Source organism: Paroedura picta, chromosome 12 (assembly GCF_049243985.1).
Source record: "Paroedura picta isolate Pp20150507F chromosome 12, Ppicta_v3.0, whole genome shotgun sequence".
NCBI lineage: Eukaryota > Metazoa > Chordata > Lepidosauria > Squamata > Gekkonidae > Paroedura > Paroedura picta.
The window spans coordinates 35,845,082-35,860,503 of record NC_135380.1 but is presented as its reverse complement, the minus strand read 5'-3'; the positions used below and the strand labels follow the sequence as shown (position 1 = coordinate 35,860,503).

Here is a 15,422-nt window from a genome sequence, read left to right as displayed (position 1 = left end):
GTATGTGTTCAAATAATGGTTTTGTTAACTACAAAGTTTGGGGGTTTTCCCCTTCAACTTTTCTTTTTTCTACCTCTCTGATGGCAAAAATTCAATACACGTGTGGTATGACAGAACAATTTGCCACTACTGAAGAATTGATTATATTTCTGATTTTATTTTAGAAAATTAAGACAATTCTAAACTCCATAAAGAGCCTCTTGTGGCGCAGAGTGGTAAGGCAGCAGACATGCAGTCTGAAAGCTCTGCCCATGAGGCTGGGTGTTCGATCCCAGCAGCCGGCTCAAGGTTGACTCAGCCTTCCATCCTTCCGAGGTCGCTAAAATGAGTACCCAGCTTGCTGGGGGGTAAAACGGTAATGACTGGGGAAGGCACTGGCAAACCACCCCGTATATGAGGTAGAAAGGAGTTAAATAGGTAGCATAGAATGGGAACCTGTGTACCAGGCTTTCCTTCTGAGCCATGGATTCCTGGAGTGCCTCGTAAGCCCTGCAAGGAGATCAGAAAGGGGAGGGAATTGATCATAGGGTCAGAAAGGTTGGGCTTTTCTATGATGCTCACGGAACTTCATATACAAATCAGTGAATAGGATGCCATTGTTGGGTGGTCCCCTCTGGGGCTTGTCTCCATTGCTGGAGCTCTAGGCCCTTAGCAGTGTCTCAGTGCGCTGGCAAGCTAGGAATTTTCTGTCTCTATTGCTGCTCAAGCAGCCCCCTTCCAAATGTTGGGACCTTTGTACCTGTAAGACCGCCTGCTCCCTTTTGGCCCTCAGAGAAGTTTAAGATCAAGCAAAAGATCAAGATCCCAGACTCCAAAGAGATTAAATTGGCCTCAACCAAAGCCAGGGCCTGGTGGAATGATCTCTGAAGTGAGATAAGGGCCCTGCAAAACAGTTCTGCAGGGTCTGTAACACACAGCTGTTCCACTGGGCCTGCAGACTCACCATCAACTTCTGGCCTCCCTACAAACCAACCAACTAACCAAAACAGGAACTTGCAGAAATAACACCTAGATGCCACCTAATGACAACTACATGGCACTTCATTCCCACACGCTACTTGCATAAGAAATGGAAACGAGTTTGACGAGCTTCTGAATTTTTAATAGTCACTGCTTTAATGTTTATTTTTAAATTTTTAATGTGCACATGTTTTAAATCTGCTATTACAAACGTTTCAAACTCACACAGGTGCCTACCAGTCCTCTTGACCCTTCTATCAAGAACCCTTCCGTTTGAAAGACAGCAGCCAATAAGAAGCCCTGCCTTCCAATGACCCCACCCACTTTCCAAAAAGTTCCGTGGGCACCAAAGGAAGCACCACGGTGCCTGCAGGTGCCATGTTGTCGAATCCTGTTCTACTGTAAGACAGAAGATTTGATAGTAGGTAGTTTCTGTAACTTCACCCAACAACTCCTATTTGTTTCTAGCACCTGACTGGAAGAAAACACACAAACTGCTCAGTTGTCTCACACTGGCAACTATTCAAAAGTTTTAGGCTTAACGTTTTAGGCTTCAACAGCGGCTGGTAAGCTCATCCATTTTCCACGGTGCATATCCTTTAACTGAATTTAATTTCTGAGAACTGGACACTGCGGTGGCAGAGAGCAAAACATGACAGAATGCTTTGCAACTGGCCAGCATTCACCAGCTGGCAAAGAGGTTTTCAGTGCCAAGGTGTAACTCTGGGAAATATCATCTGTAAACCGCCCGTGGCGCCGCGGGCGCCACGGACTAAATAAAGCCGTAAGGGCTGTGTAGGAGGAGTTAGGGTGGGCTCGGTCCGGGATGAGGAAGGGTGCCGATTGGCCCCTTCCTCTTGACGGACCATCGGCCGAGCCAATCGGCAGGCGCGAAGCGCGGCTGCCGGGGGCTCCCTGCCCGGCGGCTTGGCACGGCGAGAGGCGCGAAGTGCCTCTCCCCGCGTCAAGCCGCCGCTCAAGCCTTCGCCCTCAAGCCTCTGCTGCCGCCGATAAAGCCCTCGCCTCCGCCGTTAAGCCGCCTCCGCCGCCATCAAGCCGCCGCAAAAAATGGCCGCCAGTCAGAAAACCCAGCGCCGGGTAAGAAATCTTTTACTCTCCCACTGCCTCCTAGCGCCCATTGTATTTAGGATACAATGGGCTTTTTTACTAGTTTAAGAATAAATGGCACCCCAGAGTGCATGACCAGCAGCATTTCCCTCAACCAATAAGTCAAATCCCACACATTTGGGATTAGGGAGAAAAAAAACCCCACTCCCCTAATTTCTAGATCACAGGGACATGACTTCTTGTCAGTTTTTAAAGTCCCAGAAACCCTCTTTGGAAATGGAAAGTTGCCATATTCAGGTCTGCAGGCAAGTTAGTAAGGGATGTCAGGGAATGATCACGTAAAATTCCACACAAAAAACTGATGCTCTACCACAATATCATAGCAGAAGAGGCCCACAGATCCAAAGTGGATCTCACTGAGACATGCGAACATGCGTCAGTGCCTTAACCCAGGGGTAGTCAACCTGTGGTCCTCCAGATGTCCATGGACTACAATTCCCATGAGCCCCTGCCAATGTTTGCTGGCAGGGGCTCGTGGGAATTGTAGTCCATGAACATCTGGAGGACCACAGGTTGACTACCCCTGCCCTAACCTATTGTACAGTTGCTCCTCCTAGCAGTAGTTCTCCAGGATCACAGACAGAGTATCTCTCTCAGCATCTGCTACCTGAGATCCTTTTCAGGGGTGGCCAAACTGTGGTTCTCCAGAGGTCCATGGATGGGCTCATGGTTACTGTAGTCCATGGAGAGCCAAAGTTTGGCCACCCCTGCTTAGGACAGATGCTGAGGGTCAACCCTGGTTATGTGGTTATGCCCCCTACTGTGCATAACACATTTGTCACAACCAAGGCTGTGACTTACTGGAGGTCCTGGCATTCCAGTGAGCCCACGCTGGCCCGTCCGGCCCTGGAAAGAAACAAGCATTAGAAGAACAGTCTATCAAGCTATGTATGAATAATTCTTTAAAAAAACGAACCTTATTATTAGCAAGTGGGCAGCTCAAGACAATCACTAGAGCAGCATAATCAGAGATAAGGGAGGGGTTCCTGCATATTCGGGGGAACTCTCTAGGTAGGCAGGAAAACAGGAGTTTGTAAAAGTGTTAATTAACCAAAAGGAAAAGAGGAAAAGGGCATCAGTCTGGCCGGACGAGGAACCAGGTGGCATCTACTGCTAAGGCCAATCAACAGCCAGTTAAGGAGGTACAAGAAATAGGCAAACAGGCCTCCAGGAGGCTATAAAACCAATATTTATCAGACTTGTCTTGAACAGTCATCTATTCTTGACAGAAGGGCAGACATTACGAAAGAAGCACGTCCACCTCGGCAAGGGAACAGCAATGTCAAAAGGAACCTCACGGATACCATTAAAATAGGGTCAGCCAGAAAACAAAATAGCAATGTTCACTATCCTCCACCAAACCCAAATAGCAATTTATTTAACTGAATAGTACAGTGCGGGTCACAAATAAAACCTGATGTTACTATTTGGAATCGATGGCACAGAACAAACAAAAAGTTTCAAAACTATTACTCTAATATATCCGCCAACCAACGGGGGCAACTTCAGCACAGATTAGACAAAAGACAACTTCTTTGCACACCGAAGGAAACAAACTCATGAGAAACCTCTTGTATATCCTGCCCTCTTAACCTTCACATTACAAAAGCATGCTTCTAGCACAGGAGATTGTCAATTACCTTGTTTCCTCGTGCTCCCGGTCTTCCTTTGGGGCCATCCAGACCACGATTGCCCTGCAAGTCCGAGAGAAAACACAGCAATTTAATTGAAAATGTAATTCCCTTCACCCGCTTTCCCATTCTGACGGTCAGGGGGGTGAGCTATTTCTCTGGATAATTTCCGGCTTCTAACACAGGTGCTAATGAAGGAGCAGCCTTCAAATATCCTCGAATAAACATCATCAACATGTAACTTGTGCAGAAGGCTGGAAGAGCTTTCCAAGCCACTTCTTGGGTGCTCAAGTCACAAAGGCAGTAATTGTCCCTTGCCGCCAACCTGAGCCCCAGAGTCATGTCTTCTCATTTTGCCAAGACAACCTACGCATCACAGAAAGCTTACATTCAAAACACTACTAAGCTCTCGGGAGCAAGTGAAGTTAGGATTTGGGAACACTCTTCAACAGGAAGGCCGGCAAGCCAGGCTGAGACTAACCTTGAACCCTTGTGTGCCATTTGGACCAGGAGGACCAATCTGCCCTTCTTCTCCCTAGGACAGCAAAGAAAACTGGTCAGCCATCCCAGCTCAAGCCATTTTGGAACTGCAACAAGACCGATGGTGGAATCTGCAGAAATTACTAAACTTGCATCTTTGATTAGAGAAAAAAAAACCCCAAGAATTGCATTTATGGCTAACTGGAAGCCTCTTATTGACTTTTTGCAAGAAAGGGAAAATAAATAATTTGATGGCTTGTGGTTCTGCATAATAAGGGAGGAGAGCAGGGCCCTAACGGAACTAAAACAGTTCTGCATGGCCTGCAAAAGGGAGCTCCTCCGCCAGGCATATGGCTGAGGTCAAGTGGAGCCAATAATATCCACTGGGCCCCTGAGCCTCCCTCCCAGGAGTTCATGCACCTGACTTGAGCACACATGGACCTGTTTGTTTGCTATTTTACAATACAATACAAAAACATTTAATGGCATCCAAAATATAAAACAGTATGCACATTTCTGAGTCTGTCTTGGTTTCTCAATATGAACAACCTATTGCTCCCTTACAGACTGAGCTGCTATCAGACCACCTGTCCCAGTTTTAGAAATGAGTAAATATTTGTTGTTATCTTTCTTTTTACATTTGTTTTTATTTTTGGCAATGGCTTTGCTAGACCACTTTTTCTTTCACTGTAGATGTATGCCAATAAAGTTCTTCTGAACTGATCTGTACTGTGGGTTCATTTATATCACGTACATATGCAGTATTTTTATTAACACACTCACAACCTGTAGGTATTAAATAGTTAGAATGTATATTCACTTGTTGATATGCAAAAATGATCAGGTTGTGTATATGTGGTGCAAGAAAAGAGAATTCTAAAAAAAAAGTTCAATTTGCACAAGGCAGAAACGAAATCAAAACAGTCACTCTCAGGGAAGGAGCGCTGTTTTCCAAACCAGAACAGAACAACGTCCACTTGTTGTTACAACAATCTTTGGGGTTTGCTCTGTAACTGAATGAGATGTTAGGTTAAAGGATGGGCACCAACTGGAAAATTCTGTTTCGATTCGGGGTGTTCCCGAATCCATGTCCCTAGATGACCCCCCAAGACAAACTGATTCGGTTGGCATGAACCAGGGTATTTCCATGGGAAAATCTGATTTGTGTCCCAATTCTTGCCCATCTCTAGTTGGATACTGAGATTACTTTGGACTACAGGATGTTGAAGTGGGTTCGATTTCTGACTGCTCCTCCACATTTTAAAATTGAAAATAGAAAACTAACTCCTCAGGAGGAAAGGGTCCTTCCACTACAGCCAGAGTAGTTTTCTATTTACAGATAGCTTTTGGAATGCCTGAGCATTACAAACTAATATTTAAATCAATCAATCGATACACAAACTGCACCAGTCTGATATGGAGTCATCTTCTACCACCTTATTCCCTTGCTTGCATAAATCAGATTTTGGATGGACAGACTGGCAGTTAAGATATACTGAAGAAGAAGATTTGATTCTTTTATGCAACTTTTCTCAACCAAAAGGAGTCTCAAAGCAGTTTACTCACTTTCCCTTTCCTCTCCCCTCAACAGACACCCTGTGAGGCTGAGGGAGCTTGGGCAGGACTGTTCAGTCAGAACAGCACTATCAAGGCTGTGACAAAGCCAGGGTCACCCAGCTGGCTGCTGGTAGAGGAGTGGGGAATCAAACCTGGCTCACCAGATTAGAAGCCACCACTGTTAACCACGACACCAAGCTTGAACACATGCATATTCTTCTTTAAAAAGGAAAGAAAAAAAGGCTAATTCTTTCGCAAATTGGTACCCAAGTTTCTAAGGTCAGGAATTAGGAAAAGTCAGCAGAGGCCAGCAAGAATTTATTTTCTTTTCCTTTTTTTGTATAAATTTGTATTAATTTCATGAGGAAACTGCCAGCAGGGGGCTCTCTAATGCCAGACTTCCTCCCTATGAAAAAGCAGAATATGGCATGTTTTGAACTGGACTCCTGGGACTGTAAAATGAGACCTTTTAAGGTATTAATTAACTTAGTATACTTATGCTACTTAGCAAAGGACAGATACAGCATCCTAATGCACACCCAGAAGAAACTTAATGAAGAATTCAAGGCTCAAAGGATTCACCTCCCAGAGGAAGCTTTCATGTTAGGCTTCTGCGTGAATCACTGCTTTAGCCTTACTGTGGATAGGCCCTGTGCTTATTATCTGAGCTGCGCCTACAGCTGAGATCCAGCTTGTTGTCTAGGTTAAGAGAGACATACTCTAATCTGGAGAACTGGGCTGCATTCCCCACTCCTCTTTCACATGCAGCCAGCTGGGTGACCTTGAGCCAGTCACAGTTCTCCCAGAGCTCTCTCAGCCCCAGCTACCTCGCAATGTGTCTGCTTTGGGGAGAGAAAGGGAAGGAAATTGTAAGCCACTTTGAGATTCCTTCAGGTAGTGAAAAGTGGGGTATGCCACAGTCTGTTCTACTGACTGAACCAGTGGGATGAAATTAATTCAAAATAATTTTGTGGTTAACATTTGAATCATAGAATCATAGAGTTGGAAGGTGCCATTCAGGCCATCTAGTCCAACCCCCTGCTCTACGCAGGATCAGCCCTAAGCATCCTAAAGCAAGAAGAAGTTCCTGATAGAGAGGTTCCTCAGTGGAACAGGCTTCCTTGGTAGGTGGTGGGTTCTCCTTCTTTGGAAGTTTTAAAGTAGAGGCTAGATAGTAATCCGACAGAAGTGCTGATTCTGTGATTGTAAATGGGTGGGCAGAAGGGACTGTGTCTGAGCTTGGCTCTTGTGGCCCTTTCTTGCATGCCCAGGGAATTAATGATCACCACTTTGAGGTCAAAAGGTGAATTTCCTCCAGGCCAGATTGACTAGGCATTTGGTTTTTTTTTTTTTAGGGTGGAGTCATCATCTGGACATGGAATTGGGGTCACTGTGGGTGGGCAGGTAGTTATGAATTTCCTGCATTTTGCAGGGGGTTGGACAAGATGACTCTGGAGGTCCCTTCCAACTCTATGATTCTATCATTCTATGATACTTCAACTTTAATCCCATTGTTTGTGATTGCATTCTGCATTCATCATGTGTGTATCATCTGCCTACTGAAGACCTGCTGTGCCCCTCTGTTGAAGCAGACTCTTCTAATCCACAGAAGATTAACCCACAACCAGGCTGTTAGTCTTTAAAATTCTGCAAGACACTTTCCTGGTTTTGCTGCTCAGAGATGAGGATGGAGAATCAGCTGGTGCTTCTGTCCCAAGCCAGTGACCAGAGGTAGAGAGCTCTTCCTTGGGTCGGGTTCTGAGCTGGGCTCCTGCAGGTGGTTCTTGTGGCTCTGGTACTGATCCTGGCAGAACTCTACACACTGCTTCTTCCGCAGCCTCGGATGAGGTTGTAGAACCTCCATGTTATGAACCAGCATCCCTCTGGACACCAATCCTTTCCCTCTTTCAGAGTTCAGAGTATAAAAAGGTAAAGGAATCCCCTATGCAAGCACAGAGTCATGTCTGACCCTTGGGGTGACACCCTCCAGCGTTTTCATGGCAGACCCAATACAGGGTGGTTTGCCAGTGCCTTCCCCAGTCATTACCGTTTACCCCCCAGCAAGCTGGGTACTCATTTGACCGACCTCGGAAGGATGGAAGGCTGAGTCAACCTTGAGCCAGCTGCTGGGATCAAACTCCCAACCTAATGGGCAGAGCTTCAGACAGCATGTCGCTGCCTTACCACTCTGCGCCACGAGAGGCTCATATTGATTAAAACAAGGTATATATACTTATCTTTTTCCATTTGAGCAACTGGTACATGAAAGTTTATCTCACAATAAATCTGTGCCATAAGACTCTGGTTAAGTTGGCAGCAGCAACAACAACAACAACAAGTGTTCCTATCCCTTTGGGATACCTTAAAGAGGCCCAGCTGAGAAAAAGAAGCTTCCTTACTTCAGGTCCATGAAGTCCAGGTAGCCCTTTAGGCCCGGGAAACCCTTGGAAACCAAAGGACCCTCGAACTCCTGGTGGTCCTTTTGCCCCTCGTATGCCGCTGGCACCCTGAAAAGATGACAAATCCATCACAGAGGAATGTGACCAGCCCATGTTGGCAGAGAGGTGGTCTAGATTAAAAAAAAAATAACAACAGCAATAATAACAACAATAATATATTCCTGACCCATTTGGGCGTCCTAGTTCAGCTAGGTACAGACACCCCCTCTATGATGAAAATTCTTTCTGTAATCGAAGATTGGGTTTACTCAAGTAGTGACAACAGGCACTCTGCACGTGATCAATGCACTACCACTCCACCTAATCCAGGGTTGAACCAAGTACTGGGGGCAGGTTCGAAGCCTTCTGTAATTAACCGTTCCCTAAGTGTAAGGTGACCAGATTGTCCCACTTTTGGAGGGACATCTGGGGGCACCTGGCAAATTTTACCTATGTTGAAATTAAAAATATATATATTACAATGCTATTTCTGCATTCTATGTGTTCTATGAAAATTTCTGTTGCTCCATATAGACCACATTTTTTATCAAGACTCCCCCCCCCCCCGGTTGATGGTGTCCCACTTCACCAATGTTAAAATCTGGTCACCTTACCTAAGTGGGTAATATATTATTCCAGGAATGACAGAATATAAAGCAGAGTCAATCCAAGGTGGCACCTGTGTGCATTAAGGTGCCCCCCCCAGCTTTTCAGAAGGAGGGCTGGGCCATTGTAGGGCAGGACTTGCAATTGGCTGCCCTCTTTCAACTGAAAGGGTTTTGCACCATTGGATCAGAAGAATTGGTAGACACCTGGGCTGTCCTTAGTGTGTGGCTTTCTTCCGCCTTCAGGATTTCCTTCTTCCCAAAAGACGCAAGGAGAGAGGTATTTAGTTTGGCTCCACCTCCTGTGGCAGCCATTTTGGTTTTGGCTCTGGCTCCTATGGCTGGCATTTTGGTGTATGAAGGAGTTATTGCTACTTTTGTACTTGCACAATTTCAATGGTTCACAGCAGCTGTGTTTTACCTTTGAAACTCTCAGAAGTGAAAATTGGAATAGAAGTGCAGCAAACAAACAAATTGAATTCCCAGTCTCTGGGTATAAAGAAGCTTATTTTGTGGGAGAGGAATTCCAAGGAAGATGACGTTGCTTATGAAAGAAAATCAAGACAAGAAGATTTAAGAATCCAGCTCAGAAGGGATCCAACACTGACAGCAGTAGTACAAAATAAGCCTACAAGATCACTTGGGGCTATTTATACCAGTTTCAATGGCTCCATTTTGCAGCTGCTAGCAGCCTCGAGATGACCTCTGAACAACAAAAATGCTCTTTTGGTAAGATATTTGGAGTGGCTTGGTCATAAAAATCCTCACTGGCTGAGGTTTGCTGCACGTGGCAGTAGCTGGAGTCCAGAGAAGTAAATACTCTCATTTTAACTTATCTGTGTGAGCGTGGGGGGCAATAGAACATGATGTCACATCCAGTGGGAGTGTCTGGGTGATGTCACTTCTGGTGACTTGTGACTTCTGGGGCATTGCAGGGAGGTGTGGCCTGCTGACATCAGTTCCAGGGCTTCTCAAAACCTGAAGAAAGTTTCATGGGTTTCTCAATGGTCAAAAGGTTGAGAATGGCTGTTCTACAGTGACTGGCAGCCAACCACTGAGCTGCATGGCTCTGAGTGGTCTGAACTGGCATACGGCAGGCTTCTGTATTGCTGGGAAGAATCCATTTGGGGGGGGGGAACATTCCCCTCCCTCTGGTCAGAACCACAATTATTTTAGTTCTATCAATCTGTCAGTTGAACACTCGTTAAAGTTTAGTCTACCACACCCCTAGCTATTAAATGTTATCATACCTGGTCACCTTTGATTCCGGCATCCCCTTTAGCCCCCTCTGGTCCTCTGCCCCCCTGGAAGGTTAAGAAGAAAGAATGGAGAACTTAGGAAGGCAACTATCAGAACTCATCAGAGTTGGAACCAGCTTTTACATGACCCTCTCTGCACGCAGCTCCTTGGGTTTCAACCTAGTCATATTGGTGCAGATGTGTTCAGCTTCTGAGTTGATTTAGTTTTCTTCACATCTCTTAGAATGAACAGATGTGTCTTCCCAGGGAGAAAATGCCATAATTTTGGTGCCACAACCAAAAGATGCCATTTTTCAGGGTGCTACCTATCCAGCCTCAGAAATCAGGGGCAGCAAAAGAAGGGCCCCTGAAGACGGCTGGTTAGGCTCATATATGGTTAGACCACAGTTAGACCACATATGTGGTTAAACCAGAGTGGTTGGTGAGGTTCATATGGCAGCAGGCATAGCAGTCAACCTCCCATCATGTATCTACATGCCTATACCAGATCTACGTCTACTAGAAGGCAACATCTGACTACCTCCGCTGGGTTGTGCCCCCTGTGTGCAAGCAAAGAGACTTACGTGGTCCCCAGGAAGTCCTTGTAGGCCTGGCATGCCCGTCGTCCCCTTGGAAAGTGACAAAATAGGTTAATGAGCAAAGTTCTGGATAAAATATATAGAATCTCAATTCTACTTCCCGCCTTGCCAGAGATCTACCTTTTCCCAAGAGGTACAATGAAGCCCTTGAACTTCACAATGAGGAAGTAAGGAGGAACAGACTAAATGCCACCCTTCCCTGCTCTGTGGGGAAGTGTGTGTGTGTGTGAGGGAGTGTATTTCCCAAAGGGATGTCAAGATCGATGCCCAAGAGCCTAAGAAAATAGTTCGCCAGTGCAAGGAGTCATTTATTCAAGAGAGTGAGGCCAGATCATTCCTCAGCCCCAAGAGCCTGTCACATTCAGGCTTTGATCTAATGAGGGAGAAGAAGCAGAAGCTGAGAAAGAAAGCCCAGAGGCATGCCCTTTCCCCCAACACCTCTGGAATATTCTCCAGGAATCTGACCCAAGCCGAAATATTCCCAGATGTTAAAGGGGTATGAGTGATTGGCTCAAAAAGGGAACGTTTTGCTTTTATCAAACACATGCGCACATATGCTGTAAAGTTATGCAGAGCAATTGAGCTGACTGGGTTTGCAGCCCTGGGAAATGTCTGGGGAGGGGCAGACAACGGCTTTCCCAGAGAGTTAGGAGGGATTGTTAGTAACCTTCCCAATTTTCACTTCTGGGAATAGATTGTGCAAGTTTTTAGATTGCTTCCAATATCTGTTTGACCATGGGCAACAGGGGCAGAAAATGTATGCACGAAGGGAAGCCAAACCTTGCTTAAAAAACATTTTTAGTACTCTTATAAGTTATTCCAGAAGGACAGTCATGTTTAGTTTGCTGCTACCAAATAAACAGCCACCTTGTAGCACCTTGAAGACTAATCAACTGTATTCCAGCATAGGCATTTGTGAATTGGATCTCACTTCATATGATGCAATGCGTATCCACTTGGTCAAGGTTTTTATATTCATTCCAGGAAATAAGCACTGACTCACGAAAGCAGATGCTGAAATAAATCTGCTTAGTATTTAAGGTGCCCCCGGACTGCTGTTTAATGTTAAAAACTGCACCTTGTCTGTAGCCTCCGTTTCATGCAAGTATTTTCTGTAAGGATTTACTCATGCCCATCTAGTCACTGACAAAGGACCCTAAACCTGACTTTGTCTTGCCCCAGAATTTGAATGCTCAGTTTTGGTGGGAGGAATGTAAGCTCCTGGCCCTCTATAGATAACCTTGATCGTCATCCTAGGCATTTGTGATTCAATTCGGATAGTCTGAAAAATGCCCAAATCAACTTTGATTCAGACACTTTTGGGACTAATCTAGTCCAAATCAATCTTCTCCTGAAGTTAAACTGTCCAAATCAGCTGAATCACCAAACCACGATTTGAGCACAATTTGGCCATGCGGAGATCGGGCAGTTTAAAGGGGCCAAAATTTCCCCTTTCTGTTTATTCTATGGGCTGCGGGTTCAAGGTAGAGGCATCAACTTGGCTGTGTAGCTGCAGAAGCCTCTTCTCAAAAGAACCCCCCAAGTTTCAAAAAGATTGGACCAGGGGATCCAATTCTACAGTCACCCAAAGTGGGCGCCCCCATCCGAGCTTCATTGTTTTCAAGGCAAGACAAGAACAGAGAATATTTTTATCTCGCCATTGGAAACAATGGAGGTCAGATGGGACACCACAGAATAGATGGAAATTTTCCCATTTATTTTAATGGCATCATTTAATTTAATGGTGCAGAATCACTGTGCCCGAATCTGAGCCAGAAAAGGATACTCTGGGTGCTTCAGATTTGGCCCAAATCAAATTGGGTCAAATCAAAAACTGTCCTTTTAAATTTTTTTTTATTTTCCCCCCTGGCACATGCCTACTATAACGTTTCCTAGAAACGCCAGGATATGTTACCTCGGTTCTAATTTCAAAATTGATGTCCAGTTTTTTCCCAACTAGGTATTTGAAGTTCAGTTTCTTTAATCTCATAATATAACTTATCTTATGCATGTAGTATGATCCGACAGTTTTTATTCCATTCAATTCTATGTACATTTTTGCATATAAAATGCAAGTATATAAAACTGTGCATGACGTAAAATATATTAGTCATTTTTCATGCTTCTGGTGTTTTCCTCCCACAAACATTCATAGCCATAACTCTCCCTCTATCCTCCCCACCCTCATCCAGATTCTGGTACTTACCATTACACCTTCCTGACCACGTGCCCCTCTAAGACCTGGAAGTCCACTGGATCCCTGAAACAATACAAAAGGAAGGAACCTTCTGTGTGGGCCCTGAGAGCATAGACAATTGAGCAAGAAAGCATACTGGCAGTCTTCAAGCAAAGGCTGGATACACACTTTTCTTGGATGCTTTAGGATGGTTGGGGCTGATGCTGCGTTGAGCAGGGGGTTGGACTAGATGGCCTGTATGGCCCATTCCAACTTTATGATTCTATGATTCATAGCTTGACCATCTGAATGTGTGCCTGGAATGTAGCTCAACCCCAGAGGAAATGCCTTGAAGACATTATGTCACTTATGTCCTTATGTCACTTATGTCACCAGAATCCTACCAAGGTGATAGTTGCAATTCCTTATTCTGGCCCTTAGCAGGGAAGGCATCAAAATACAGTGCAGAGCAGGCACACAGTTTCTTCCTTTAACAAGATCCTCTGTAGTAGACTGGTTAGATTGCCAGAGTACGTCTGGGCAGAAATAGGGAAATAGGGGTGAGCGCTTCAGCACGGTTTGGCTGCCTCAGCAATCATTGAAGCCCGAGGTGGCCAGCGCCATGCATGATTGGCATCAGCACACCACCTGGCGCCCGACACCAACACCACCCCTCCTCTCCGCACCGTGGCACTGGCTGCCTCGGGCTCCGGTGATCACCAAGGTAGCCAAACCGCGCCAAAGCGCCAACTCCTATTTCCAGGTTTTGATGTCAGTCCTGTCTAGGAATCACCAAAAACTCTATGGTTTTATCCAGAAGTGACATCAGAACATCTTCAGTGGTACCCTGTGTCCCTCCTCCCTTGCCTCCCATGGATTGCTAGGTCTTGTCTAGAAATCCTAGCCACATCTCATACAACACAACCATGCATGCTTCGGCTGGGTGCCAAAAACCCATCTCCATTGGGTCGCCATTCAAACTAAGTGCACACAGTTCCTTTGAATGGGTAGCAGCATAGTTTAAATGGATGCAGAGCTTGTGCAAGGTTACACAGGAAAGCACATATGTACTGGGCCTCTACAGCACAAGATGCTCTGTTTCAGAATCAGAGGCCTGGAAATCATGGTTCATTTGTTCCTTTTAGTCTCCTAAGTGTTGCCTAGGACACACGTTCTAGCAATAATTATTTTTTTAATGCAAGAAAAAGAGCAACTGGTCTTACAAGGTCTCCTTTGGTGCCAGGGGATCCTTCTTTCCCAACAGGACCCTAGAGAGATAACAAGATGCTTAAATATGGGAGAAAGGAGACAATCCATGAAGTCAGAAGCCGCCTGGTGGAAACACTGGTCATCATTGGTTCCCTGTGCCTCCTGCTGTCCACAGGCCTGAACTGCAGGCAATTTGAATCAGGCTGCCAGCACCGCCCTCCAACGGGAATCAGGTGATCTCAGAGAGCCAATCCCCTGTCACTACCTTTTATATTTGCTCTCAGACCAGATGGTGGCAGCCCCCAGTCCAGGAAGCATGATGCTAAGTGAGGTCAGTGGCCATCCTGCTATCCTAAATCCAACTTCAGACTCTTAAATTCAAGGCATGCAGCAAGCCCTACTAACAAAGCAGGATTAATACAGAACCACAGTCTAAGTATGTACAGACTGCTTCCCAGGGTCTCCCCAGCCTATCTCCTGTATCCTGACTTAATGGACTGGGCCACAAGTTATTCTTGGCATTGCCATGCAAGCAGGGAACCAGCTGCTTCCGGGGTGGCATTCTCTTCTGCTTACCATGCCCAGAAAAGGGGGCAAAACCTGGATGCTTATTCCTGTTTTAAATAGCCTCCTTTACCCCCCAGTCCTCCTTGGGTGTGGCAGGGAGGTGTGGCCAGCTCATATCACTTCTGGCCTGGTTTTTGAGTGCTTTAAAGCTTGACGAATATTTCAGGGGCTCATTCATAGTCAAAATGTTGACAAAGACTACTATGAGCTCAGCGAAACTAAGAAGCGCTGGTGAAAGAACACAGCATGAGCTTCTGACCTGTGATCCAGTCAGGCCTGGGGGTCCTCGCATCCCTTGCAATCCTTGTGGGCCCTAGGAGAAGAAGGGAAAATCCCCAAAGGGGAATGAAAGCAGAAAGCAGTTTGCATTACATTAGGCCAGGGGTAGTCAACCTGTGGTCCTCCAGATGTCCATGGACTACAGTTCCCATGAGCCCCTGCCAGCATTTGCTGCATTTGCTGGCAGGGGCTCATGGGAATTATAGTCCATGGACATCTGGAGGACCACAGGTTGACTACCCCTGCATTAGGGGACATGTAAGAGCCAGACTATTGGTTGTTTTCTATATGTTTGCCTTGCGGGGTTGCAGCCATAAAGATCCCAGACAGACCGCGATTGTAGCATGGTGGGAGGAGGGGTCTCCCCACCCCTGTTGTTTTCAGCAGTCAAAATAATCAGAAGGTTGACAGGGATGGCTATTTGTCTTCTCAGGAGTCTGCAAGTGTTCAGTGTGTGTGCAGCCTCCAGTCAGAGCAAATGTAGCCTCCTCCAGCCTGTGAAAGCTGCCAAGAAAGGTGCCATGGAAAAAGGCAGAATCAGGTCCGTCTGCACCT

The 15,422-nt window shown here is 45.8% G+C and overlaps 1 protein-coding gene across 3 annotated transcripts in view; it reads right to left on the bottom strand.

Annotated features, from left to right (window-relative positions):
• The window catches only part of LOC143821633 (uncharacterized), a 157,040-nt gene that overhangs the window by 43,955 nt on the left and 97,663 nt on the right, over nt 1-15,422 (bottom strand). For all 3 annotated transcript variants that reach the window (XM_077305807.1, XM_077305808.1, XM_077305809.1), the window contains 10 exons: nt 14,848-14,901; nt 14,036-14,080; nt 12,843-12,896; nt 10,622-10,666; nt 10,050-10,103; nt 8,156-8,263; nt 4,201-4,254; nt 3,729-3,782; nt 2,890-2,934; nt 436-489 (listed from right to left, as the gene is read on the bottom strand). In XM_077305807.1, the coding sequence (XP_077161922.1) occupies nt 436-489; nt 2,890-2,934; nt 3,729-3,782; nt 4,201-4,254; nt 8,156-8,263; nt 10,050-10,103; nt 10,622-10,666; nt 12,843-12,896; nt 14,036-14,080; nt 14,848-14,901 (567 nt within the window). The remainder of the gene's footprint in view (nt 1-435; nt 490-2,889; nt 2,935-3,728; nt 3,783-4,200; nt 4,255-8,155; nt 8,264-10,049; nt 10,104-10,621; nt 10,667-12,842; nt 12,897-14,035; nt 14,081-14,847; nt 14,902-15,422) is intronic.